At 48.8% G+C, this 25,221-nt stretch overlaps 8 protein-coding genes across 8 annotated transcripts; 3 read left to right on the plus strand and 5 right to left on the minus strand.

Moving 5' to 3' along the window:
• Positions 1–3,359: 3,359 nt before the first annotated feature.
• AFUA_4G04330 (THO complex subunit THO1/HPR1) lies at positions 3,360–7,550 on the minus strand. Its single transcript, XM_741525.3, has 7 exons — positions 7,224–7,550; positions 7,075–7,153; positions 6,903–7,021; positions 6,155–6,844; positions 5,952–6,101; positions 5,542–5,855; positions 3,360–5,486 (listed from the first exon to the last, which is right to left on the minus strand). Exons 1-7 carry the CDS (start codon positions 7,461–7,463, stop codon positions 5,057–5,059), a joined length of 2,022 nt encoding a protein of 673 aa, XP_746618.2. The 5' UTR covers positions 7,464–7,550; the 3' UTR covers positions 3,360–5,056.
• Positions 7,551–7,693: 143 nt separating this feature from the next.
• Positions 7,694–12,115, plus strand: AFUA_4G04350 (RNA helicase aquarius; the record flags this gene model as incomplete). Its single annotated transcript, XM_741527.1, has 4 exons — positions 7,694–7,929; positions 7,989–8,089; positions 8,144–11,623; positions 11,676–12,115. The coding sequence occupies 4 exons, from the start codon at positions 7,694–7,696 to the stop codon at positions 12,113–12,115; spliced, it is 4,257 nt and encodes a 1,418-aa protein (XP_746620.1).
• Positions 12,116–12,555: 440 nt separating this feature from the next.
• Positions 12,556–13,669, minus strand: AFUA_4G04355 (PaaI family thioesterase; the record flags this gene model as incomplete). Its single annotated transcript, XM_077804548.1, has 9 exons — positions 12,556–12,764; positions 12,866–12,884; positions 12,942–12,988; positions 13,060–13,131; positions 13,191–13,233; positions 13,287–13,394; positions 13,461–13,473; positions 13,546–13,586; positions 13,643–13,669. 9 exons carry the CDS (start codon positions 13,667–13,669, stop codon positions 12,556–12,558), a joined length of 579 nt encoding a protein of 192 aa, XP_077660695.1.
• A 155-nt stretch (positions 13,670–13,824) lies between these two features.
• On the plus strand, positions 13,825–15,662 carry AFUA_4G04360 (TFIIH/NER complex subunit TFB2). Its single transcript, XM_741528.2, has 3 exons — positions 13,825–14,093; positions 14,151–14,238; positions 14,302–15,662. Exons 1-3 carry the CDS (start codon positions 13,841–13,843, stop codon positions 15,527–15,529), a joined length of 1,569 nt encoding a protein of 522 aa, XP_746621.2. The 5' UTR covers positions 13,825–13,840; the 3' UTR covers positions 15,530–15,662.
• A 353-nt stretch (positions 15,663–16,015) lies between these two features.
• AFUA_4G04370 (uncharacterized protein) lies at positions 16,016–17,905 on the minus strand (the record flags this gene model as incomplete). Its single annotated transcript, XM_741529.1, has 1 exon — positions 16,016–17,905. One exon carries the CDS (start codon positions 17,903–17,905, stop codon positions 16,016–16,018), a length of 1,890 nt encoding a protein of 629 aa, XP_746622.1.
• A 134-nt stretch (positions 17,906–18,039) lies between these two features.
• Positions 18,040–19,468, minus strand: AFUA_4G04380 (PhzF family phenazine biosynthesis protein). The gene has a single exon (XM_741530.2). It carries the CDS (start codon positions 19,316–19,318, stop codon positions 18,356–18,358), a length of 963 nt encoding a protein of 320 aa, XP_746623.1. The 5' UTR covers positions 19,319–19,468; the 3' UTR covers positions 18,040–18,355.
• A 210-nt stretch (positions 19,469–19,678) lies between these two features.
• On the minus strand, positions 19,679–23,657 carry tof1 (putative DNA repair protein (Tof1)). The gene is made up of 4 exons (XM_741531.3): positions 23,509–23,657; positions 23,217–23,454; positions 21,047–23,155; positions 19,679–20,994 (listed from the first exon to the last, which is right to left on the minus strand). Exons 1-4 carry the CDS (start codon positions 23,593–23,595, stop codon positions 19,898–19,900), a joined length of 3,531 nt encoding a protein of 1,176 aa, XP_746624.2. The 5' UTR covers positions 23,596–23,657; the 3' UTR covers positions 19,679–19,897.
• A 189-nt stretch (positions 23,658–23,846) lies between these two features.
• AFUA_4G04410 (3-hydroxyacyl-CoA dehydrogenase family protein) lies at positions 23,847–25,187 on the plus strand. The gene is made up of 3 exons (XM_077804549.1): positions 23,847–24,091; positions 24,149–24,248; positions 24,330–25,187. Exons 1-3 carry the CDS (start codon positions 23,963–23,965, stop codon positions 25,058–25,060), a joined length of 960 nt encoding a protein of 319 aa, XP_077660696.1. The 5' UTR covers positions 23,847–23,962; the 3' UTR covers positions 25,061–25,187.
• Positions 25,188–25,221: the final 34 nt, after the last annotated feature.

Genomic DNA, 25,221 nt, shown 5'->3' on the forward strand with positions numbered 1-25,221 from the left:
ACCCTTGGCGTAGTGGAGCCAGTCTCAGTTTAAACTTGAAGAGTACCCAATACTCCATAGTCTGTACCTAGAACATATTTAAACAGCCTCCGGGTCCTATATGACCGAAACCTGAGACATTGCAGCGCACACTCATTACGCAAGTAACACTTACTGGTCTGTATGCAACAACAATTCCAAAATGTATGCGCCAATCACAGACATAATGACCAGTGTCGATGATATTTGCAAGTACGCCCATGCATAGCATTGCATGCCGTCTGCAACTAACTGGATGTAGAACTTGGAGTCTAGGACAGCACGTATGTGGGAATTTCGTCAGTAACTAGTAACCTGATTCAGTATGGTTTGGCTTTTGGCTTGCGAATAGGTTGGATTCGCGGAGATGAGCCATTGACAGGGAATCCAGGCTGGTGGTGTGTCTTCGACAAGTGGACAAGGGTCACGACATCAATGCTTTCATGTAACAGGCGGGTGCACCTCAGGAATGACCACCAAGAGGACCATGCGCCTAGCGATATTGAAGCCTGTGAGATGCAGAGGATGAACCAAGCGTGGCACTAACCCGAATAATAACAAACCCGAGTTTGCAGCTAATCAATAAACGGTTTTGACCATGGCCGCCTCATGCGATTGCATCGTTAGTGTCTAGTGCATAGATATTCTCCACCTTTGGTTCTTCGAGGAGGGGGGTGGAGTGGATCATGAGAATAAGGAATAACAGATAAATCTCCACCAGGAGCTTCTATGAAACATCCGTGTCAAGCCCATCCAGGGGGGCGTCTTTTTGAAAAAGTCGAGAAAGAAGGAGGAAAACATCTAAGTTTATAATCAAATTGGCCACAATAGACGAAATGAGAGTAAACCACCCCGAGAACAGGCAACGACGATTGTCAGATTGATAACACAGAATCAGAAACGGTAAAGACTACATACGTAGTGTGGAATAATTGATTTTCAAAACGACTGAGTTACCCATTCCCAAAGATTGATCATTATTGGCACCATGGTAGCTGGCCCACGAGCAGTGTCGGTGGAGATGATTAAAGGAGAAACTGCGAAGCCATAGTCGGTGGTGGAAAAGCAAATGGAGGATTCTTCCGAAAGTGGAGTGAAGGTGGGATCTGTGGGTCAGGTTGCGTCTGTCACTTCAGCGTAACAATCAGATACGTAGCATCACTTCCATGGATCGCTGGTAAGGTAGGTAAAGTACGGAGTAGTAAGGTAGGTATGTACTAGTCTGTATCTAGGAGTGTTGGCTGGATACAAAGCCATGGGAGGGCGGCTAGAGACAGGGGAAGCGAGTAAGGGAATGGGAGTGGGAGGAAAGACAGAAAATCATGCACTAAGGTTTCGAGATGCATGGATTCTTATAAGCGAAGACCTGTTAAGGAAGTAATTTGGTTTCTCATGTCTGGTCTGCACGCATTCATTATGCATGTCAGGCTAAGAAGTCCCGAATACGACGGTGGTGGGTTGTGTTCTATGGGTTCCAGGAGGAGAATGGTCAGGGAGCTCAACATCACCTGGACAACACTGGAAACAGAACACAACAAGATGCATCGCAATAACTGATGTCCGTAAAGGAAGAAATAATGGATCGTTAATGATCTGGCACACTTACGGACATGTATTTCGTCCTCCGGGCCTATGTGTATGAGACAAGGCCGGCTAAATAAATTCAGCCAGCCAACAGCGGAGGATACTCCGTAGTCCCATTTGGATTAGCCAGTCATGAGCATGGCGAATTCTCGGGTAATCCCTGATCGATGATCGATGATTGACAAGAGGCTGCTCCACACATCGTAATCATACCCAAGACCTGGTCTCAGTCGGATAGAGTACTTTACTCCTTTTGCACTTGAGAGTCGGACTACTGACAAAAGTGGTATAGTGATGGCACTTGTAGGAGGATGTAACTACTGTTTCCACTGTCCGGCGGAAGTGATGGTCCGTCAATACCAAGGCAAAGTTAGTTCGTCAGTTCGTGACGAGGAATGTTCCAAGGAATATGCAGATAGGAGAAGAAATCATATGCAGCCTCGCTTGTCAAGAGATCTCATGACGGCGGCGCAAACTCTCGGAGCTCTCGCTTTGAGATCCCGACTCAGCACTGTCCGATTTCATCCACTCAATGAGTTGTAGAGCCGCCGGAGAATTTAGCATCTGTAAGGTACGGACGGATTTCATACCTTGGTCCACAGTCAATACAGTACTGCGTTTGAAATAACCTAGTGCGTTGTTGGAAACAGAACTGCAGATCCCAAGATTGAGGAAGCTTCACAGGGTAAATGACATGGCATGATCCTTGAACAACTTGTCAGGAAGCATTGAGATATCGAAAAATGGAGGGCAGTGTCAAACACAAGCGCTGAGCCGTTGACAGAACGCTGAAGTGGATCGGGATGTCCATGGTTAGTTGAGGGACGATCACATCAGAATGAACGGTTCTCCTCCAGTGTCTCTTGTACCCTGTAGATAGCAAGATATACCATCACTCATACTCCACTATCTGTAGTACGGAGGTAGTCTTCAAAATTTCAATGGTAATAATGAGTAAGCAGGGCGAGCAATGCAACAACGATGCGGGGAAGACGATCGCAAGATGAATCGTTCCATAAGAATGATTGGTGGCAGACTTGTTGATCAACAACGGTTGTCAGCAACGCAGTGTCCACAATCTCAGGACGCCAAGCCTGCTGACAATCCTTTCATTTCTTCATCACTTGCGATTACATTATTCGTCTTATCCAGATCGAATGATCTGTCCCAGGAAAGGCAGACGGATCCATCGCAGTGGGGATTGAAGCTCATATTACGCAAGCCCGTAAGATTAAGGAGTAGATGTTGCGATCATACATCCACACCAGGAGCCATGTGTACCTTACCCAGCCGAGTGTTTCTAGATATCGAGGATCAGTGTAGATACTTCGAACTGCTAGCAAAAACAAGAAAAAAGAGACCGAATCTCTTGCAAGCTAAGCACCTCTCCGAAATGAGGCCGTTGGTTTCTCAGTGAGTATCCACTTAGTACTGGGAGACTTGGTAATCTGATGGATTGATTGAATCTTATCGAAAGTCAATGTACGGAGTAGATTGTCAATTCGTTTAGCTAATTTAGCTGGCCCTCCATGGTCCGTGCGAGTCATTGGCCACGATGAAGTGAAACATCGTTCAACGGCCTTGCAAGGGCATCACCCATGGTCTGCCGTTCGCTTAAGTTGGATAGCCAAGTGCCTCGGTCCCAATAGAGGTATTAATATTTCCAGGGATCAACTAATAATGTTAGTCCAGAGATCACAGTGATCATTGGTTTCGGATACACTGCCGAGGTTCTATGTACCGATTCTGCTCCTAGGGTTGTTGATGCTGGTCAGGCACAGCATATACCATAGTCTTAGTATTATTCATTGCTGCTGATATTGGATGGTGAATCCTTGGTATAGAGGCTGCGCTACAATAATAATTCGTCTTGTAAACAAGACAGTATTTACTTGGTTACTACGTATTGAAAAGGTCAGCTAGGTACCATTACTACATAATAAGATAATGAACAGGGGACGGATACTTGCGCCGAATAGAATCTCCCTTTTCGTCTTTCCCCTGATTGCAGATATCTTTTCTTCCAGGAGTCGTTGTACTAGAATGTTCTAAAGTACAGATCATATTGAGGTCATAGCCAGCTATCAAGGGGCCTACTTAAGGGGGTTGCGGCTGCCTGCTTTTCATCTGTCTGAAACATGGTATCCCAAAAACACCACTGTAATTTCCGCAAATGCCATCAACAGCTTGACAGGGAGCCGCGGAGGCGCTGTCATTGAAACGGGGCTGCTGAAAAAGGAAGTTAGAATGAGCGCAGGAGTAACGCGCAGAAATACTTCTCTCGCCAATTCCATTTTGATACTGAAGTAGTAGGTAGGAAGAAGGGGAACAATAAACAATAAATTCAAGAAAAACAATGATGCCAACTATACCATACCGAATAACTATCATGACTCTTGATCATTACTCGTTGGTTACGGACACCTAAAAGAAGAGTGGATGAACCTGTCAATTCTGCCAATGCAGCAACTGTCTTCGTCTCTCAATCAGTTTTAAATTGTTCCTGATTAGAGTTGCTGATCCCTTAGGGAATCGGGCCACGCCCTGTAGCTTACTCTGGAGTACATAGTATTCCTCTCAGTGGTCACAGCAAATGACATCGTTGCCAAGTTGATGTACAGTAGGCCGTAGCTGGCCTTTGTGTCCATTTGATTCCAGATGCGCCCACCCTGCAGCTTTTGCTCCCACACCTTAAACCGCAAGGAATTCTCCGGCTGGATGGATGTGGGCCTTGTGGATGCCTGAACGCCTTCAATTTCCGGTAGCCGATGCACTGGCCCTCTTTGGCTTCCAACGCTCTAGACTAATACTAGAGTAAACCACATTTGGAGTGGAGAGACAGAGAAGGAAGGATAGAAAAAATGAATAAAAAAAAATAGTCATGGCTTTTGCAGTCCCGAGATGCCCAAGGAGTGTCTGCATTCGTGTTACCGTAATTTCTCCTAAAGCTTTTCACATTTACCGTGTTTTTCTTTCCTCACTTTCTTCCTGTTATGCCCCTCTCCCCCTGATAGCGTCCGTTGTAGTCTGGCAGATACAACAAAACTTGAAAACGTACTCCGTAGAGATGACAATGTTTCAGTCTATCGACAGCCCAGCCAGACAGCGACCCCTGACTTACGGGTCGAGTTCGTCAGCAATCAAATAGGCCATCGGCCGATGAGGCGGCTGGTGGAATCTTCGCTGTCTTCGTCTCGAAGACCGTACCTTGCATTAGACGCTGCCGCACCATTTCCAGTCGAAGGATTGCTAACAGCTTGGTCCATAATCCTCTTGGGATCTTCCGCACACTGTGAAGACGGTCAATGTAGCAAGTTCATCAGCAGAGTGTCGATCGATGGAGTCATAGGCAGCACAATCCCAAAACAGTTGTCGAAATTCGGACTCTGAAATAAGCAAGTGCATGCGTTCATCTCAGCGACAGGATACTTGAAAGTCGCCTGTCTTTCATTCATCAGGTCGCCTGGGGAGCCCCGGTAACTGCTTCTTGATTGTTATCATTCAGATCACCTGGTGTCTGTTCGGAAACTGCTGTAGTATTCCTGTCAACTGGCTGTTCTTCTTGTCCGGATGCATTGGCTTCCGGTCCGGCATCGCCGGATGCCTTAGCCGCGGGCTCAGAAGCCTGGGAGGCCGGTTCATGAGCAGGAGTGGTGCTCTCAAGAGGTTGCGGGGCTTCAAACAGAGCCTTCAGATTCTTGCCGTCATCAATCTTGTCAAAGGCCGCGAGTTTGCCTTTAGCAGAAAGACGTAGAATGCGCCAAGTTTTACTCGCTTTTGCCCGAATCGCCGTGTCCTTGTCTTCTTTCGTATGCGCAGTATCAATGTCTAATTCATCATCCATGATGCCCATCATGAATGAGTCGGCGGAGGGAACAGAATATCTTGACACATGTCAGCCATGAATGGGATCAGGTCCAGGGACAATGAGGTACAAACCTCTCCGGCTCCTTCAGCTTCTCGATGCTTGACAGTGACTCTCCCTCGGCCAAAAAGTTGAGATTCAGGGCGCCCATAGGCGAGGGACGAAGCCGCTTATTTGCATAGGTTTTTGTCGCATTCTCGCGAGCACGGAGATACTCTGCGACTGAGACGGCAGGCCTTTCGATGAGCGGACAGCCCTCGGCTTTCCAACGGACCCAGTTCTTATCCCTCGATAAAACTGTGTCGACCATGCGATAATAGAATTTACCACCAGCGCCTTCTTGTAGATATTCCTCAATGGCTTTCCTCATCTTGGTTGCCCACTTGGCCTGTAACTGTTAATTTGTCTTCGAAGCGAGAGGGAAAGACGTGGGGAAGGAGTGAAGCATAATTTGGAAAGTGTATAGAGGTGTCAAACAGCTTACATCTTCTTCATTCAATACAAAACCGTAAAGCACTGATTTGTTCGTCAAATCAGCAAGTTTTGCTTTCGCTTTCGGTGTAAGAGAAAGCACAAAATCCAGAAGAATCAATGCCTGTACAAGAACGTGTCTTCTAAAAGCAGTGTCGTTGACCTGTACTGATCGTTAGCACGTAAAAATCAGACGCAGGACCCTTAGCAACGTACTTCGAGGTCAAACAAGTCTCTGCTTGTCAGATACTTTGGGTTGAAACTGCTCGCAATTTCTTGGCCATCCACGCTCCGTTTCCGCTTTGTAGACTTCCGTATTTCCTCGGCTGTCTTACTGGCACTTTGATTCTCAAGGTCTGTTCTGATATTCTTGAACGCGATCAATGTGTTTTCCAAACCAGTCATGAAGGACGAGAAGTGATGAGAATCAAACACTTTTGTCGGGGCAGAGAAGTATGCCTGCAGCCCCCAGAAAACAGGGTACAGAGCGTTCAAATCAACTGCCTTCTCCGAATCCTTGTCTTCAGTTTTCGAGACGATAAGTTTGGGGATTTTTGCTTGTTCTTGTACAAGCGTCTGAGAAGCGCTGGCCGAAGGTGGTGGTTGGCCATCATGATCATGTCCCAGGGCTTCAGTTGCTGTTAATGTTTCCTTCGCATCGGGCATTTCCACATCCATATCATCGCTCTCCTTGGCTCCTGATTTAGTAATCTCGTCAAAGGTGGTAACATTTTCGGTGTGATATTCGCCGCGGAGATTAACAGCACTTTTATCCCCAAGCGGGAAACTCTGAAATAAAAATATGAAGACACGGCCGCAAAATACCGTGTCCTCTGCCCGGGACAGCCTCCGAAGCAGCTCATTGCAGGATCTAAGGATAATCAAGCTCTTTTGCTTGAAGTGTTTCTGGAACAGTATCAGCGGATGTACTGCATGAGTTGTAGTGACAGAAGGAAATATCGACCTTTGTATTCCGTTCTCGGCGGGACTCCAAATAATCGAATACCTTGCGACAACCATCAATGGTCTGGCTATCGAGCAACTCCTCGATCAACCAAAATATCAAACCGGGCTCGCACTGTTCTATGCACAGTCAGCTAGCTGTTCGGTCACAAGACTAGACGACTGGGGCCAACCATTATCAGAAAAAATTGAGATTATGTCAAGCAAATTCCACATGCGAATGAACGAGGGCTCGTCAATTGTCGTGTTCGCCTACAGATAGCTCAATGTTAGCTTTATGTCACACTCATACTTAATAGTTAAACCTCTGAGTGAGTCATACCAGAAGGTTGTAGAACTTTTCCCGGAAAGCGAGTTCAACTGCCGCAAAGCGTGTCTGCTGGCTCAGCTGTTCCACCATTTGCTTTTCTTCCCCCTGGATTGCCCATATCGACTCGCCCAAATGAGCCTCTGTTAAAGGGGGTTCTATTTGCGCATCTTTTTTGATTTGTTCTGCACGGTTCAGTAGATCATCGACCAGTTTTCTGTATATATGCATCGCATCATGCTCAGCAAGCGACATCCTCACAGAGTCACCAAGAGCAAGCTTAACAGAAAAAGGATAAGGATGGTTGTAAAGTTCGCGCAAGCTTCGGGTGATAAATGGCGGCTCTGCGGTCACTAGCCGCCAAGAAGTCAGTCTTGGCTTAAACGCGCGCTAACAGCTTCGCTTTCCGCCCGCGACGGACCACTTGCGCAAATAAATTGGACCTGCGCCTGCAGTACTTTTGAATCAGCCCTCAACATCGAGGAATGGGCCTGCAAACACGTCAGGCTATGGCGCAAGGCCTCGATTCCCGGCCAACGGTGGCGGACTTCCGTGAGGACAGCTCATGGGTCCAGCTGGCCAAAACCCACTGGCTTGGGGCCTCTACCGTCCGCAAAGCCAAGCAGGATGTTATTAGACAGGGATTATGGGAACCCTTAGAAGCTGAAAACTTCAGCCTTCGTTCGCTCTTGACACTGGAGAACTTAAATATTCTGGAGAAGTGCGCACTGCCACTGTGCCTGACGCTTTTTTTGGTCCCTTGAAGCTAATTGCCTATAGATACCTGTGGCCGACATATTCGGAAGATGCGTCCAATCACCATGTGCTACTAATTGCGCTGATTGTCAGCATTAAGCAGCGAGATCATTTGCCAATATGGGGTGCGTTCCTGTAGTTTCAGGCCGGTATACCTGTGAGAAGCTAATGAATTATAGAGACCTTCTCTGACCGGCCCGGCGACTTCTCCAACCTTTTCCATCGTATCCTCTCTATGAGCGTCGACAATTCTTTGTCTACCTTCTCTCGCCAATCGATATTGTCCTTCATTATCAGTGCTTTCCAATCCCTGGAGAACGTACTCATCCGAAAGGAGTGCGCACCTCTCGTTTCGATTTCCATCTGGCACAATCTCTCGAGCGAAGAACTAAGGGATCGGATCTTTGCTAAAGTACCATCATTAAAGAAAGCCTGGAGAGCAGCTGGGAAGCGGTACGAAGCTGGAGATGAGACAGCAAAGGCGAGGATGCGATTCGAGCGATCGTGGCTCTTTACTATGCTTCTGGATTTCTTGCGGCGATTGAATGGGTCCGAGCAGGAATTGTCTGATAATCTACGCTATTGTGAGAGGTTTCTGGAATACCTGGTAGACTTGGAGAGTCAGCTCCCGACACGGCGCTACGTCAACACGTTATTGAAGGATCTCAACTTACTCCCGGTTATACGGCTTTCGCAAATGTACCGTTCTCCTGGAAATGCTCTCTTCCGCGACCTCGTTGAGCTTCTTAACCATTTCTCAGGATTCGCAATCGATGATTACACCGGCGAACCTCTTGACCCGCAGGCAATCTATGAGAGCCATTCCCGAGAGTTGGCACATTTGCAGCGGACCGCAATGAAGCACTTCAAGGATAAGCTGATGATCCTTGCTCTGTCAAATTACGGCTCAATCGAGCAACGCTCAGAACTGGAAGGGCAACTGAGTGCCCTGAACGACTCCGAGCTTCAAAGTCTCTGTATGCACCTGGGTTTCCGGACAGATTATCCCAAACAATCCGGTGTCATACCGACTCGACATCTCTATCTCGAGATACTTCTGTCATTCTACGAGCGCAAGGTGCCGTTTCAAGAGACCGCATCCCGACTAAGCATTGTGCCCACAGAAAAAGATCTCTATGACCCTTCATTCTTGCGAAACGAAACCTATGACGGATCTCGACCGCTTGCGATTCCGAAACTGAATCTTCAATATCTGAGCCTTGGCGACTTTCTTTGGCGGTCGTTCCTGCTGTATCGTTCCGAAGCTTTCTTCCAGGTCCGAAAGGATATGGAAGCGATTATCAAGCGGATGCAGCCTCGATCAAGCCGCGATGGTAAAACGCTGACCTTCGATGGTTTCTCTCGCATGGCCATTCCCATCTCCAAACCAGCCATAATCGAGGTTGCACCTCCTAAAGTAGGCTCGTCTGACCCAGCTTTTGTGAGAGCTGAGATTGCAATCGAAGTTGGCAGGTTAGCAGATCACATTCGGAAGGAGTGGGACTCACTTCGTCCAGATGACGTCGTCTTCCTTCTAGCTGTCCAACCGGGTACTGCAAACAATTCCGTTTTCAGGGACAGCTCTGTAGAGACTCCGAGTCTGATGCACCTTAGGACTGCAACGGTGGTTCAGGTTCTCGATGAACAGGGTCGCCCACTTCGTGAACCAGTTGTGGGCCACACGAATGGGTATCAATCTCGACCTCGCCTCCGGAGATTGCTGCTCAATCTGGATCCATCCGCTTTCAAGGCTGATAAGGATCGCACCTCCCAAGGAAAGCAGGACATTTATCCATTGATAAACGTGATTGCAAGACGGAAAGGGCGGGAGAACAATTTCAGGTCGATACTGGAGAACATGCAGAGACTCATTGTCTCTGATGTTACCCTTCCTTCTTGGATTCAGGATATCTTTCTAGGATACGGAGATCCTGCAGGTGCCAGGTATACGGAATTGCCCAACCGACTGAAGTCAGTTGATTTCCGAGACACTTTTCTGGACTGGCAGCACCTAGTGGAAAGTTTCCCAGGGTGCACCATTGAGCCTTCGGGTAATGAGGCGTCGAGTTTCGGGCCCCCGTACGTAATTGAATACGTTGAAAATACTTCCAAAGCGCCTTCAGAAACATCGTTGAAGAAGCGACGGAGAGATCCGGTTGAGAAGGAAGGAACAAGTGCACGAGTGATCCGCGTGTCGACATACAAACAGCCAAATCCAGGTCCCTATCCTGTCGATGCTCCCAAACTCAACACCATTCGTTTCACCCCAGCTCAGGTTGAAGCTATCGCATCCGGCACGCAGCCCGGATTGACTGTGATCGTTGGCCCTCCTGGAACTGGTAAAACGGATGTTGCAACTCAAATCATCAATAATATTTACCATGACTTCCCGAAGGAGCGTACCCTTCTGATCGCGCACAGTAACCAGGCTCTTAATCAGTTGTTCCAAAAGATCGTTGCCCTAGACATCGATGAACGTCATCTTCTTCGACTCGGCCATGGTGAAGAGGAACTCGAAACCGAAACCAGTTACAGCAAATATGGCCGCGTGGAGTCGTTTCTTGAAAACCGCAATTACTTCCTCGCTGAAGTGACACGCTTAGCGGCGTCGATCGGTGCAGAAGGCGCACACGGCAATTCGTGTGAGACGGCTGGGTATTTCAATACAGTCTACATCCAGCCAGCCTGGGCAAAATTCTTCGACCATGCTCGTGCTGAAAGTACAACCACCGAGGATATCATTGCGTCTTTTCCATTCCATGCCTATTTCTCAACTGCCCCTCAGCCTGTGTTTGATCCGGCCGCTTCGAAGGAGACATTGCTGGATGTGGCGGAAGGTTGTCAACGGCATATCGACAAGATCTTCTCTGAGCTGGAGGATATTCGCCCATTTGAGATTCTGAGGCAATCCCGTGACAAGGCAAACTATCTCCTTGTGAAAGAAGCGAGAATCATTGCTATGACATCTACACATGCGGCAATGCGTCGACAGGAAATCGCCGACCTTGGCTTCCATTATGACAACGTCGTGATGGAAGAGGCGGCGCAGATTACTGAGATCGAAAGTTTTATTCCGTCCGCCCTACAGCACATGAAGAATGGCGAGCTCCCTCTGAAACGCGTGGTTCTTTGCGGCGATCACCTTCAGAACTCTCCGATTATTCAGAACCTTGCTTTCCGCCAGTACGCCCATTTCGAGCAGAGTCTTTTCCTACGCTTGGTAAGACTAGGCGTCCCTGTGATCAACCTTGATCAGCAGGGCCGAGCAAGACCTAGCTTGGCAGAACTTTTCCGGTGGCGTTATCATCAGCTTGGAGATTTGCCCATTGTTCACACGGCTCAAGAATACAAGCACGCGAATGCTGGCTTCCAGTACGACTATCAGTTCATCAACGTCCCAGATTATCAGGGGAGCGGAGAAAGGGAGCCGACCCCTCACTTCATCCAGAACCTGGGAGAAGCCGAGTACGCTGTCGCCATTTATCAGTACATGCGTCTCCTAGGGTACCCGGCATCAAAGATATCCATTCTTGCTACCTACGCAGGCCAAACGGCGCTGATTAAAGACGTTCTTGCCCATCGATGTGCTAAAAACGCACTGTTTGGCATGCCTAAGATCGTAACAACTGTGGATAAGTATCAGGGTGAACAGAACGACTGTAAGTTGAACTGTCTTGAGCTACGGATTATGCTGACCTAGGTTATGCGCAGACGTTATCCTTTCCCTCACGCGAACTCGCACAGTGGGCTATCTCCGAGACGTTCGCCGCCTTACGGTAGCTCTTTCCCGTTCCCGCCTAGGTCTCTATATCCTCGGTCGTCGCGAGGTTTTTGAGTCATGCTATGAACTCAAGCCGGCCTTTGACCTTCTCCTACAGCGCCCTGACAAACTCATGTTGACCACGGGCGAAATGTTCCCAACCACAAGATCGCTGGACGACGAGGTTCAGGGTACACCTATGGAGGGAGTCGAACATCTCGGGCAATATGTGTTTGAAATGACTCAGGCCAAGGTTAGGGCCATGGGTGATCAGGACCTCATAGTAGACGATGCATTGCCTGACGGGGAAAACGAGCTGTTGGACGAGGACGAAGTTATGCTTGGAGCGGGCGATGAGCCCGAGGATGACCCATTGCATGAGCAGACGTGAATAGCCGTGCAGGATTTCATTGAACCCAACAGCTTGACATCATTATTCCTCCCAACGGTGTAGCCTGCCTGTAGGGTTGTGCTCAAAGTTCTTATGTATATTCGGCGCCTGATTCGATATAATACACCATATAATCGCGGTGCTTTTGACTGAACCAGTGTGATGTGCCTTACGCCGCTGTGTGCCTGCCGCTTCCCCCGGCCCCTAAAATGAAGAAAATTCCGAAGTGTGGTCAATAAGTACGGGGCTATGAAAGATGTACAAGATGTTCATACTTTCTATATACAGCGGTATTCCTAAGTCACTTCGATCTATAGGGGCTTGTCAGATCCTCTAGATGGGAACTATCCGTGTATATATGTCTCCTGGATGAGTGCCTCAGCCGTGATAGAAAGGTCCACCAACGCCAAGAGTGTAAGCCGCCAAATACGACGATTTGTCTACGATTCCTTGCGTCCATCGAGTTCCTCAACAATGTTTTTGGGGTCTTTCCAGGCAAGAGCAATGTACCTGCCGGTTAACGCAGTCAGCTCTTCGAACTGTCTTATTCGGTGAAGCGCAAACGCGTACTTTGTATGACTTCCTCTTGCGAAGACCTCACCCTTGGAGTTCATGAACTTGATGTTTGTGTATGCTAGAGTCTTCCCAACTGTCGATTGGTTAGGCATATCAATGGACTAGAGTTCGTATGGGTCTATGATGGCGTAGTTCTGGGAGGACTCGTCCTCTGATCATTAGTAGGAGACTCACACTTATCGCAAGTGACTTCCTGTATACACGTCAGTAATCTTGTAAAAACTCTGGCTTAAAAGCAAAAAAAACGAACCGCTTGGATCTTGTCTCCAACTTTACCACCGGAGCTCAGGTATGTTACTTGTGATAGAAGCTCGTATCAGGATATATGCAAGTCTTGGACATATTCGGCACATCGGGTTTTGGCATACCATTAAGATCTGTCGAGACACCTGTCGCAAACAAGCCTCGAGAAGCGACAGCTAGGGAGCCGCCAAGGTCCACTGACACAAAGGTCAATGAGATGGCAAAAAGGGTGACGGGTCTTAACGGTATACAGTACCCATACTAGCTATTGTCCCTCCATGAAGGATGCTGAGTCTATTCTGATAATATTGTTAAAATGGGACAAAGAGTCAGTCACAGGCCGGAGGCTTACCGTGTGCTCTTTCTGGATATCAAGCTCAAAGTTGACAGTTCCAGGTCGTGCAGCAGTTACTCGGAGCTGAGAGCGGCTATTAGTATATCCCGAAACGCTTGTCCGATACTAAGTGTCAATGATATCGCAGGGCAAAAATCGCAAAGTCGATGGGTTGCAGAAGCAAAATCTTACATTGTCAAGGAGGCTGGAACCTCAAGAGATATTGTCAGCGGCGGTCTTGCTCGAGTGTCTATATGAGCCCTCTGTCCGTACTTACCGAGGCTCTAACCCTGAGGTAGCCCGGAAGGACTCCCAGACCTGTACAGAACGGTTACGATGGAAGTATCATTTGAATCAAACAATTTGATACTTACAGATCTGACAAATCGCAAGGTTGTCATATTTACTCAGTGCGAAAAATGCAATCGGAGACGCGGAATAGGAAATGGATAAGGAATGGACTATGACTATGAAGCGTTACGTATCTGCCCTAGGTTATGGATGGAGAAGCTAAACAGTGAGATCATCGCCGACTGCGCTTGGTGGCCGCTATGGTCACCGGACAATATCTGATGCAACTTCTCCAATCAGACAGAACTCAAGACCGCCCAGTTATCCTCACCCTTCATCGTGGAGGTTTCTTAGTGCCAACGCCTGATGATGCTGCAGAGATAACGAATTATTTTGGCCCTGCAGGCAAGATGGCTGCGGCACCACCCCGTCCTTTCGATTACCTGGAGAGCTTGCCTGGTACTGTCTTCAACAAGCTCTACCAGCAGCCCTCCACTGCTCTCGCCATTTTCAGGCGCATGCTGCCTGACCTGGGTACGTGTCTGCCTCGTCATCGTGCAGATGAGCCCTTTTTGGACTGATAAATCACAGCAAAATGTTTCGTGATGGCCCTTCTCTACCTCAAGGACCCACTTCCAGCAGCGGATTTGGAGGCGTGGGTCAGACCAGGCAGTTTGAAGTGAGTATCAACTACTTTCTCAGAGTGAACGTATCGGAAAATATAGTCGCTGACTCCCAAAAGAGAGCGAGATAATGCGCTTTCAATTTTGGGCAGGTTGCACATTATGACCAGCACTACGACGTCGGATAACATAAAAGCATACACCGTCACCGATCCTTTTGCATCCTCTCTTCGGCAGGCTCTCACCGGTGCCGAGCAGACTCAATCGTTCGGTGTCCTGTCACAGATATCTGACAAAGAAGCCGTCTCCATTGCGGATTTGGACGAGTATTCCAGACGGCAGTGGGAAGGAGTTCTGGGATACATGGTGGGGACCAGTGGACTGGGCATGCAACGCGACGTCAGTTTGAGCAAAGGCGTGAAGGAGCTCTTGCAGGCGGGCCACCTCGTCGAGATCAGGGATCGTCGAGTGGAAATTACACAGGACGGGTTCGCTTTCGCTCTACAAGACGTTGGCACTCAAGTGTGGCATATCCTAGTTCTATATGTTGAGAGCGCCGCGGCCATCGGTATGGACAGCGTCGAGGTGCTTTCCTTTGTGTTCTTCCTGAGCAGTTTGGAACTGGGGAAATCATATGAGAAGAAGCAGTTGACGTCGAACCAATTGCGCACTCTGACCGACTTGGCCGACTTTGGTATCGTCTACCAAGAAACCCCGGATGCCACTCATTTCTACCCGACGCGCCTCGCAACCACCTTGACTTCCGACTCCAGCACTCTGAGCAATCCTCTCGCTGGCTCCCTTTCTGGACCTACGGGCACATCCTCGAGCAAGGCCGGTTCCGGATTCATCATCATCGAAACGAATTACCGACTCTACGCATATACCTCCTCACCGCTCCAGATCTCCCTCATTGCACTGTTCACCACATTGAAATATCGCTTCCCGAATTTGATCACGGGTAAAATCACCCGCCAGTCAGTCCGTCGTGCAGTGGAGATGGGCATCACCGCCGATCAAATCATCTCTTACCTATCAACACATGCACACCCACAAATGCGCAAGCACAATGTGTCCAGGTCGACTTCTAATCAAGCCGGAATGCCGGTGTCTGTCCTACCGCCTACCGTTGTGGATCAGATTCGTCTTTGGCAGCTCGAGAGAGATCGCGTCAAAGCGACACATGGCTTTTTATTCAGGGACTTCAACACTCTGGCCGAATATGAGGCCCCGTGTCGATATGCCGAGGAGATCGGCGTTCTGGTCTGGAAATCTGATCGCAAGCGGATGTTCTTTGTCACTCGACATCACCAGGTTGCTGCTTTCTTGAAGAGCAGGAGGAAGTAAAGTCATTCCAGGCCGGAACCGGCCTGGCCCGGCGCCCTCCACGGACTAAAATTGTTTCTATGGTTCAATCTTTGACAAGCATGGTATGGCGTTAGGACGCACTGTTCTTTGAATATGGCGAATATCATAAAGGGTCTGTGGCCTCTGAGGTTGTTGACGGCCTGCTCAATCAGGATTATACTAAATTCTACGCATCAGACAGGCTGCTTGCAATGATTGTTAGAAAACCCATGTAGATATCAAACTCCGGTGTCGTCCAAAGTACAGCAGTTTGCAGTCAACCCTTCACACCAATAACTCCTCCGATTAATCGCCTTTCCCAACAGATAGACATCTGGTCTAGTGTATCCCGACACCTTCATGTCCCAAACTCCCCACTTCAGTACGGTGATGCGGCCCAGATACTCATAATCCAATGAAACGCCACATGGTGAATACGCACAAACGATCTTTCAGCCTCCCGTAATCCTTCACAAAGCAATCTCATCACAACATCCAACGATCTCCATGAATCGCAATATACTCGTCTCTGAACTCTCTCAGACTAGCAGACGCCTCCTCCGTCACGCAGACATTCTCAAGAACCATGAAGGCACGCTTGACACGATAGTTCGCAAGGTTCGCATCGGGGTGACCCAGAGGTCGGGAGTAGCTCGACAGCATGCCAAATCCAGTGGCGATATCGGGTTCATTGAAAGAATCTTCGTAGTGGAACGCGTTGGTGAGAGTCATGAAACGGCCAAGCCAATACTGACGGGGCTGTGCCTCGGATACCTGGAAGCCAGCAGGAATGGTCGTGGTCAGCGTTCTCTGCTTGTTGCCTGGGATCCGGCTGGTGTGATTATCATCTCTGGGCAGTACCATTCTCTGAGTGCCAGCCTTGTTTCTGGTCGTAGGCACATTTGCAGATTGTTCCTGTTGGCTTGTTTTAGAAACGCTCTGGTCTTGGTTGTCATCGGATGCTGGCTGTGAAATAACCTCTTCTTCAGTCTGAAGGGCCTTCAGGTTGGCGAACCCTCTGCTCATGCGCAGCTTCTTCGGCTGCATGTCGCTTGTACTTCTTAAGGTGCGATTTGTTATTTTGCATATGAAGGCAGACTGATTATCGGACAACTGATGGTGAGTGAAGGTCTGCTGTCTTTGTGGAAGAGGTTCGCTAAATCGTACTTTCTTGACATTCAGGCCAGTGGCATTGTTTGGAACGGGGATGGCGCTGCCTCTTGTATTGTTGTTTATTCCTTGCTCCTCCGACGCCTTTCTTCCATCTTGTAAGGCAGGAGCGCATGGCTTTGCAGGAGATCTGACTTTAGCAGGAACCGGTATAGAACTCCGTGGAGAAGTCAAATGGATCAATGCAGCCTTTGAGGATGAAGAGGAAGTAGTTCGTGTGATTGACGAACGAAATTTCTTCGATGATGAGTCCAACACAACCTCAGTGCGCTGCTCGATCATCTCGGTTTGCTTGGATTGATGTTCCAGACATTTTTCACAGACTGAAGCACTTTCGGCAGTCGGTTGGACATTCTCAGCAGATTTGGCAAGCTCAATAGGCACCACTGGCTGGATAGGTTGAGTAGGTAGCGTAGGTTGGTTAACTTGCACTGCCTGGACAGGTCTACTGATTCGGTAAACTCGAACAGGTTCGGTAGGTCGGACATATCGAACGTTTTGAGCTATTTTGACCAGCCGAGGAGGAGTAGGAATGTCAAGATCTCCATCTTCTGTTTCTTGCGTTCCAATATTTGAGATGGACTTGTTTTCATCGTTGCTCGCGTTCCGTCTGAGATTGATGTAACGCTTGTTCAGTGATGACAGCAAACTCCGCTTTCCTTCCTTTTGATACGTTTCGCGAGAGTGAATACCATTGACTGGATGAGCAGTAGGGACTGGGATCTTCGAATACTTGTGTTCGGACGATGAGGTCGAAGTTGAGCTAGTGAAACTGGTGGATCTCGAAGACGTTTGACTGCTTGATGGCGAGGAAGAAGGACCAGCTCTTGCTGTCAAACGGCGGATCGATATCTTGATCTTTCTATAAGATTTCTCACTGCTGGCTGTGGTTTCGTTTGAATCTTGAGAGCCAAATGAGGATGACTTGGTAGGTAGAGGCATTGAGACTTGGCGATGAGAATCCCATGCTTCGTGTATCTGAGAGTTGCGACCCTTTACTCTGAGCGAGTACAGGATTGAGCTTTCATCCTTAATAGGAATGAATGAGCCAAATGAGAAGATGCGTCCGGCTTTGTCATTGTCCTTTGGACCGCTGTCTCTCTCGCTGCCCAGCCGCTGATAAGTGTGTTTTCCTTCACGAGTCTTGCTTCGAAGGACTTGAATGGATCCCAACAGAGAAGCCCTACGGCTTCGCGTCTCTGACATGACCGGATTCGATGCAAAGTGCAGTCAATATCAGAAGAATGAGGATAGACGAATTGTGCTTAGAAGAATATTTGAATGAAGTAGATATTATGTTTTGAAGATAGTACTACGTGCTGTGGAGAGAGATGTAGATAGTGAGATCGATAAAGAGAAAGAACAGGCTGAACAGTAGTATTTATCATTATTTACCTTAAGGATGACAGTATATGATTACCGGACATATCCGCTTTGAGAGAGCAGCTGCAGTGAATTGCCTTGAGTCTACCTGACAACCAAGTTTAACAGTAGCAGCCCTTCATATGGGCTTCATTCTCATTCACTAGCTCTCACCATTAGAAGCATCACGCAGCATACTCGAAGAACTCTTCGCAGCTCAGACAAACCATGCATTGTTGTCTCGTCATATTGCAGCCCAGGAGTGAACCCGTTCGCGCCACATCAGGCATCGACTCATTTCGGAGGCAGTAGAATGTTTCCTTCGGATACCTTCACAGCGCCTCCCTGAAGCTCAACAGTGTCGATCTTGTTATCCTGGTTGACCACAACCTCTACCCCAATCTCACTGCGTCTGCCAATCTCCACCCCTTGCACAATGTTGTATTTATACTGACCAGGTTTCCTTTCCATCAAAGACAGATAAGCCGCGAGACCGCTGGCCGCACTTCCTGTTGCTGGATCTTCTAGGTTTCCGAAAATCGCCCTGGTCCGAATAGTATTTGCACCAGTCTGTGGGTCCTTGACATTGCGTACGTAGAAGTACGTCACACAGAGACCTGCATCCCAACCTTCATCCAGATAGCCAGAGCCCCCAGAGATAACCTCACCACCCGAGGCCGTGGTAACAGCAGCGAGAGCCTCGAGGGAGGGCAGCTCGACATGGACCTGGCTCATCCCATTGACGATAGAGAAGATGGGGAAAGCTGGCTCCACGGTACCGGTTATACGGAAAAAGCCAGACAAGAAAGGGTGCAATCGGAGCAGTTGCTGGAGCGGAAATCTGGACTGGTGCAGCCGTGTATTATGCGCGATTCTAGCAGTTACTGCAGGCCAGGGCTGTCCCAATTGCAGCGATATGGGGATATCCCCCGACTTGGTGGTCAGGGTCTTGACGACTCCCTTGTCTCCTTCGTCCGGGGAAAGATATAGAAACCAGCAGGCAGCTCCTATGGTGGGATGGCCTGCGAATGGGAGTTCACTGTCAGGGGTGAAGATGTCGATAATGCGTTTTTCTCCCTTTTCAGAATGGACAAAAATGGTCTCTGACAAGTTGAACTCGCGCGCAATCGACTGCTTCTGCTGTTGTGTCACAGCCGGCTTGTTTGAGTCCGGGAGGAACACCACGGCTAGTGGATTGCCAGCATACGGCCGTGACGTGAAGACGTCCAAAGTGACAAATCGGACTTGTTCAGTCATGATAGAGTGGCAAGTGGTTTGTTTGAAGTTAGATAAAACCCAAGCTGCTGGCAGGGTCTTGATTTACGTCTTCGATGATACAAACAGAGTTGGAGGAGCGCATTGTGATTTAAAACTCTTGCCCGCTTCGACCATGGATCTGTGAGTCATCGAGCCAACGCTCGTGTTGCGGTCTTGTAATGCTACTCGTTGCTATCAGAAGGTAAATGCCAATGGCTTAACGAAGATCATTTGATGCAAAGCTGCTTATTTCAGTTAGTTAGGCCTCTGATTGTTGTCGAAATATTTACTCGTTGTAGAATACCTTAGGGCTTGGATGTGTCGCATCTTCGAGATACAGCAGACATAATGGGAAATGATGCATGGTGCCTTATCTATTGCTGTTAATTGTCAGATGCACTCGATGGAAGTGTTCCTATGAGCTCCTCGAGCCTAATCACTGAGTAGATGCAGTGCATCTACATATGGATGCATTCGTGATCCGGTATCTATGCGAAAATATACTTTCATTCCCGTGCCCATCAAGAACCAACCCGAACACCGCATGCAATAATCATTACACCATGATAGGTATGCATCTCACTCTGAATCGCTTTCGATGACAAACCCAGCCCGCACTCTTCGCCGAGGCGGTGCAGCGACAGCCGCTGCTTCTTCACCGTCTTCATCTATAGTATCAGGTGCAGGGGGTTCGGTATCGCTGTCGTCGTTCTCCGCACTAAGGACCTTGTCTCTAGTACGATTCCGGCTGAAAGCTAAATCATCGTCGAAATCGAGTTCATTTTCTTCGGATGTAACAAGTGTGTCTTCGACGTCGTTAGCACCTTTTAAAGAAGGTGAGCCTTGTCCGAGAGAGTCTGGCGACCGAGCTTCCGTACCAGCCACGACAAGATCGTCATTGCCATCGAGCCCTTCAGTTTGTTGCAGGCGCCGCTGTCGCTTGCTCTGACTATCTGCGGTCGAGGCAGTGTATTGATCGCTTTGCCGCTTACGCCCGCTGCTTTTCTTTCGCGAGTTCTCACTGACCTCCTCGACGACCCCGTGAAGCAGAGCTTTCCTGATTCTTTCTGCCTGTTCTTTTCGTCTCTGCTCCTCAAGTCGAAAGAATTCCTGGTCTGCTTCTTCATCTGTTTCCTCGTCACTGGCGTGGATATACAGATCGCTCTTTATTTTCGCTTGTCGAGCTAAAGCATTTTCCAGGCGTGCTCGACGTCGTGCCTCCAAGTCTTCTTCGTCGGGTTCTTCTTCTTCTCCGGCTTGCTTGCGTCTCTTTTTGCGTTGTTTCTTCAATTGCTCTAGAGCGTTGGCCCTTGATCGTGGGTTGGGTGGGAATAGCGGTCCGTCTGGGACGTTGTCGTCTCCCTCAGAATCGGACCCAAAATCAACGTTGGCCATTTGGTCATCTCTGTCTCGTCTTGTATTGTTTCCTGATTTTCTCCTTATCAACTGGCTCAAGTCCCGGTCAGAGTTCTCTGTGACAGGCTCAGTCAAACACTGCTCAATGATAGATCTCGTGTGCCGAAGTTCTTGAGAGTTGAGTGATGAGGGAACGACCCAGGAGGCTCCAGGAACATCCTCCATGCCTAGACGTTCGAAGCGAACCAAAGACATAAGGAGACGTAGTTTGGCATTGGAGAACATAGCCTTCTGGCATGACTCATTGTCGGATTTGACAGCTGTTTCATGTTAGTCACCGTACGACCAGCCAGGAGAAACCAGAAGACGTACGAATCATTGGGTTGGGAGCTTTTTGTCCTCCTGAGTGCTGTTCCTGACTTTCCCAGGCCTCTCTCTCATCAGCTGCCGAATTTAAGACATCACTGACCCATTTGACCAGGTCAGTGTGCTCATCCTTGACCATGACATGCACAACTATCCTTATTTTCTCGTCGATTGTCTTGGCTTCTCTGGGTTCAACCTCCAGCTCAGCTGGTGGTCTCTTGGAGGCGGATATTGTTTGTTTCTCATGCCCATATTCCAGGTAGAAGACGGTCGAGTTGATCTTACTGAACAGCAGCTCTGTGATCAAAGCCGGGCGTTGATCAATTTTCTTGATCATGCGCCGAATAATCTGCCGGACCAGTTCCTCCCATTCCTTGAAGATCGGCTTGTTTGAGTCCAAGGCACCCGGACCTTTGATCATGCGATAGAAGAGGTTGATGATGTCAAGGCGGAAAAGCAAAACGCTCATCTCTTGCTTGAATGCTATCCTGTAAAAGTAACGATGGGCTCGCTTCAATTGGTCCACATTCAATTCTCTATAGTACTTGGTAAAAGCGATGAATGTGTCAACACAGCTCTGGTTGCAGAACTTGGCGGCAAAACGTCTGAAATCGAATTTGCGCTCCTTCGAGATTCTTTCGACGTCCATCAAGTCTTCTTCTTCAGATGCTTCCTCCTCGTCATCGCCTTCGATATCGGCCTGTTTGGCCTGTTTGGCTTTGCGCTTTGCGCGGCGACGGGATCTGACATGCATATCGACATTCTCTTTGGAGTAATGTTCCAGCATCCTTAAGAATACATGAGCAAGCTCTGTGCATGCATCCAAGTACCCAAATCCTTGGTCTTTGTACCCACGAACGATGGCGACGATGCGGTCATGGGTGGTTTCTTCGTAGAAAATTCGGTTCTGGATGTTATCGGCGATCTCTTGATCTTCTTCAAGTGGTGACTGAGCCATCTCTTGTACAGTCAACAGAATCTGCGTGAAACAGCGCATTTCTGCAGTAAGGTCTTCCACGTCTTTGTTGTCATAGCTGTATTGCATTGAGCGGTTCAGAAAAACAAATGTTTCCTGGTTGAGGACGCTGGCAACGAGCGCAAAACTATCGGGTTCTATCTCCTTTAACGGCGTGTCACCCAGATGCCGTTTTTCGCGTTGATGTGCTCGCCGCACACGCTCGGCTTCAAGAAACCAGGCAACGGTATAAAAGAACTGTCTTGTGTTGATATCCATCACTCGATCAGCTTCACGTTCAATGGCTTTTCGAACGTGAGTGAAGAGTGGATTGAAACCAGAATCCAAAAACTCTTCTACAAACATCCGTAGGTTCTTGGTCGCCGTCGAGTTGATATTGACAGGCGTATTAAAGTCGTTGTTTGCCGTCACCTCGGCTGCTCTTCGACGTATCTGAGGCTTGTTCCACTTCTTGCTCTGATCCATCTTGTGGAGGGTTGTCTGGCTATCTTTGAGCACATCTTGTCCCGACACCGTGGAGACCTTGGCGTCATCGCGTTTGACCCAAATCATTGTCCCAAACCTACCATGCCGAGTTGGCGCATTTTTCGCATATTCCCGCCGCAGAGAGGACTCCTTCTGTAAAAGTTCACCCAGTTCGTCTGTGCGCTTTGCCTTTCGTTGGGCGTCGTTCATGAAGAGTTTCTCCACGTTGACTCCCTTGACAATATGGAACAATATTTCGAGGAGAACCACATCTTGAAGGCTGAAATCTTCTCCCACATTGGAGCACATGGTTAGGAGAAGAGCGAAAGCATCTTGATTCTGAAAAGCATTGATGGTCGCCGATCTTGACGTTTCCTCTTCATCGCCCTCCGCAGCAAGGCGCGCATTCGGCGAAATCACTGCGATATTTCGAAGGAAGTAGAGCATGAGCTTCAAAATGCCTTCATCGCGAGTCGTTCGTTCGGATCGAGGGACTGCCATGCTGGGGAGGCCGATTCGGATGATAGTTCGGAGGATGCTGCCGCTACCATGACTGAGAATACCACGTTTATAAAGAACCTGGGCTTGTTGCAAATAGGGCGTGTGTCGATGATGGTTGACTGTCATTTCACTGTGCACCTCCAATGGCCATGTCAGAGGCACCAGCAATTCCACTGTCCTTTGTCAGATCCACGGATCATCGAGCTCCTTTCCGCACGCATTCAGCTCACTTACGGCATGCCAATGCAATCCTCGACATGTGTTTGCTCTTTTGACCACTTGTCGACCAGAGGGTCAAAATCGGCAACAGGTCGCCGTTGACGAGATTCGCTTCCCCTAGACATCGTGCAACATCCATGCGATTGTGCTTTTCATCGTATAATTTCAACCAACGCTTGATATCTCGTAGACAGGCCAGTGCATCGTCGCCCAGGACATAGCGGTCCGCGCTCTCGCCATTGAACCCTCCGAGCTGCAGATATTAGCACAACCTCATGTGAATGAGGGTATCGAGTCTACCACTTACTGCAGTAACAAGGCTGTAAACATGAGCGCGGACATCAGGGTCTACGACCTGCACACCCTCGCTCAACGGCGCACCTTCTTCATCCATAGTCGTCGGTTCAATTCCGAGCGTCCGCCGGCGCCGTGGTCTAGCAAACTGATAGCATCACCATAAACATTGATGGATGAAAAGCCCACCTTTCATTCGCGCGCCCATCGCAGTAGCCAATGATAACGCGTTATCTCACGCGCCTCGCGTTTATTAGACTGGCCAGCCTCGGCTTACCGGAGAAGATATTTACCCGACGACCGAAGGTAGCCGATGACGTCGGATCACATGAATCGGGTGTACATGGGGAAGACAAGCCAGTGTCCGAATAGATCTTCGGCTGTCTTCGCTTCTACCTTTCTTTCGTTGTCTGCGTTCAATTTCGTTTTTTCGTACTCTAGAGCGGCAATTACCATCGTCTCACGCCATGTTCTCAGCTTCTGTCCGGGGTGTGGCCCGCGTAGGCTCATCAATTACCTCTCGTACCTTTAGTACTTCCACCGCCGCCTATGCTGCCGAGGTTAAGTCCCTGGGCGTGATCGGGGCTGGTCAAATGGTGAGCATGCTTCCATACTGTAACTTTTTGTCAAGTCAAATGCTAAGTGATCTGCAGGGTCTGGGTATCGCTCTTGTTGCTGCTTCAAAGGCTCAGGTTCCTGTTACCCTGATCGATAATACCCAGGCGGCTTTGGACAAGGGTCTCTCATTCGCCGGTATGCTTGATACAGCCCAATTGTCCTCTACACTTCTGTGGCTTCTTGGATATTCCAATTAACCGACATTTCCCACCTCAGACAAGCTCCTTCAGAAAGATGTTTCCAAGGAGCGCCTTACTCAGGAAGCTGCCGACGCCGTTCGTGCGCGCATTACTCCTAGTCTGAACATGGACGACCTTTCGTCCGTGGACTTTGTGATCGAGGCCGTTCCCGAGATTCCCGACCTCAAGACCTCCATCTTCTCGAAGCTCGCTCAAATTGCACCCAAGCATGCTATCCTCGCAACCAATACCTCGTCTATCCCGATAACTAAGATCGCTGCCGCCACCTCAACAGATCCGACAGATCTACAGGCCCCTTCCCGTGTGATCTCTACCCATTTCATGAACCCGGTGCCGGTTCAGAAGGGCGTTGAGATCATTGCTGGTCTGCAGACGTCCAAGGAGACCATGGATACCGCAATTGCCTTTGTGCAGCGCATGGGCAAGATTGCAGCCGTTTCAGCGGATTCGCCTGGTTTCCTCGCTAACCGTATCCTCATGCCATACATCAATGAGGCTATCATCTGCCTGGAGACTGGAGTTGGTGCCCGCGAGGACATTGACAGCATCATGAAGAATGGAACAAATGTTCCCATGGGACCTTTGACCCTGGCTGACTTTATTGGTCTTGATACCTGCCTGGCTATTATGAATGTACTGCATCAGGAAACCGGAGACAGCAAGTATAGGCCGTCTGGGCTGCTCAAGAGGATGGTTGATGCGGGTTGGTTGGGTAAGAAGAGCGGAAAGGGCTTTTACGACTACTAACCTGGCGACTCGCTGCGATGTTTGAAGTAACATATACGTGATATCCCTTACTGTATGCTACCACATGGCTATATACACCATATCTACCGAAGGACGAAATATCCAGCATTAAAAGTTGGAGCAGTTATTTGCATTTGCTTATTGTAAATGGTCGTCGAGGG

This window comes from Aspergillus fumigatus, chromosome 4 (assembly GCF_000002655.1).
Source record: "Aspergillus fumigatus Af293 chromosome 4, whole genome shotgun sequence".
NCBI classification, from domain to species: Eukaryota; Fungi; Ascomycota; class Eurotiomycetes; order Eurotiales; family Aspergillaceae; genus Aspergillus; species Aspergillus fumigatus.

Excerpts from the sequence above, each read along its gene's own strand:
- AFUA_4G04380 (XM_741530.2), bottom strand. The coding sequence starts at position 19,318 with ATGACTGAACAAGTCCGATTTGTCACTTTGGACGTCTTCACGTCACGG.
- tof1 (XM_741531.3), bottom strand. The coding sequence starts at position 23,595 with ATGGATGAAGAAGGTGCGCCGTTGAGCGAGGGTGTGCAGGTCGTAGAC. Across the intron at positions 23,455-23,508 it reads TTTACAGCCTTGTTACTGCA|CTCGGAGGGTTCAATGGCGA; the intron begins GTAAGTGGTAGA and ends TAATATCTGCAG. Across the intron at positions 20,995-21,046 it reads AGCTCCCAACCCAATGATTC|CTGTCAAATCCGACAATGAG; the intron begins GTACGTCTTCTG and ends AACATGAAACAG.
- AFUA_4G04410 (XM_077804549.1), top strand. The coding sequence starts at position 23,963 with ATGTTCTCAGCTTCTGTCCGGGGTGTGGCCCGCGTAGGCTCATCAATT. Across the intron at positions 24,092-24,148 it reads TGATCGGGGCTGGTCAAATG|GGTCTGGGTATCGCTCTTGT; the intron begins GTGAGCATGCTT and ends AGTGATCTGCAG. Across the intron at positions 24,249-24,329 it reads CAAGGGTCTCTCATTCGCCG|ACAAGCTCCTTCAGAAAGAT; the intron begins GTATGCTTGATA and ends TTCCCACCTCAG.
- AFUA_4G04330 (XM_741525.3), bottom strand. The coding sequence starts at position 7,463 with ATGTCGCTTGCTGAGCATGATGCGATGCATATATACAGAAAACTGGTC. Across the intron at positions 7,022-7,074 it reads CTCAATTTTTTCTGATAATG|AACAGTGCGAGCCCGGTTTG; the intron begins GTTGGCCCCAGT and ends GACTGTGCATAG. Across the intron at positions 6,102-6,154 it reads GAGACTTGTTTGACCTCGAA|GTCAACGACACTGCTTTTAG; the intron begins GTACGTTGCTAA and ends CGATCAGTACAG.
- AFUA_4G04360 (XM_741528.2), top strand. The coding sequence starts at position 13,841 with ATGCAACTTCTCCAATCAGACAGAACTCAAGACCGCCCAGTTATCCTC. Across the intron at positions 14,094-14,150 it reads GCGCATGCTGCCTGACCTGG|CAAAATGTTTCGTGATGGCC; the intron begins GTACGTGTCTGC and ends GATAAATCACAG. Across the intron at positions 14,239-14,301 it reads GTCAGACCAGGCAGTTTGAA|AGAGCGAGATAATGCGCTTT; the intron begins GTGAGTATCAAC and ends GACTCCCAAAAG.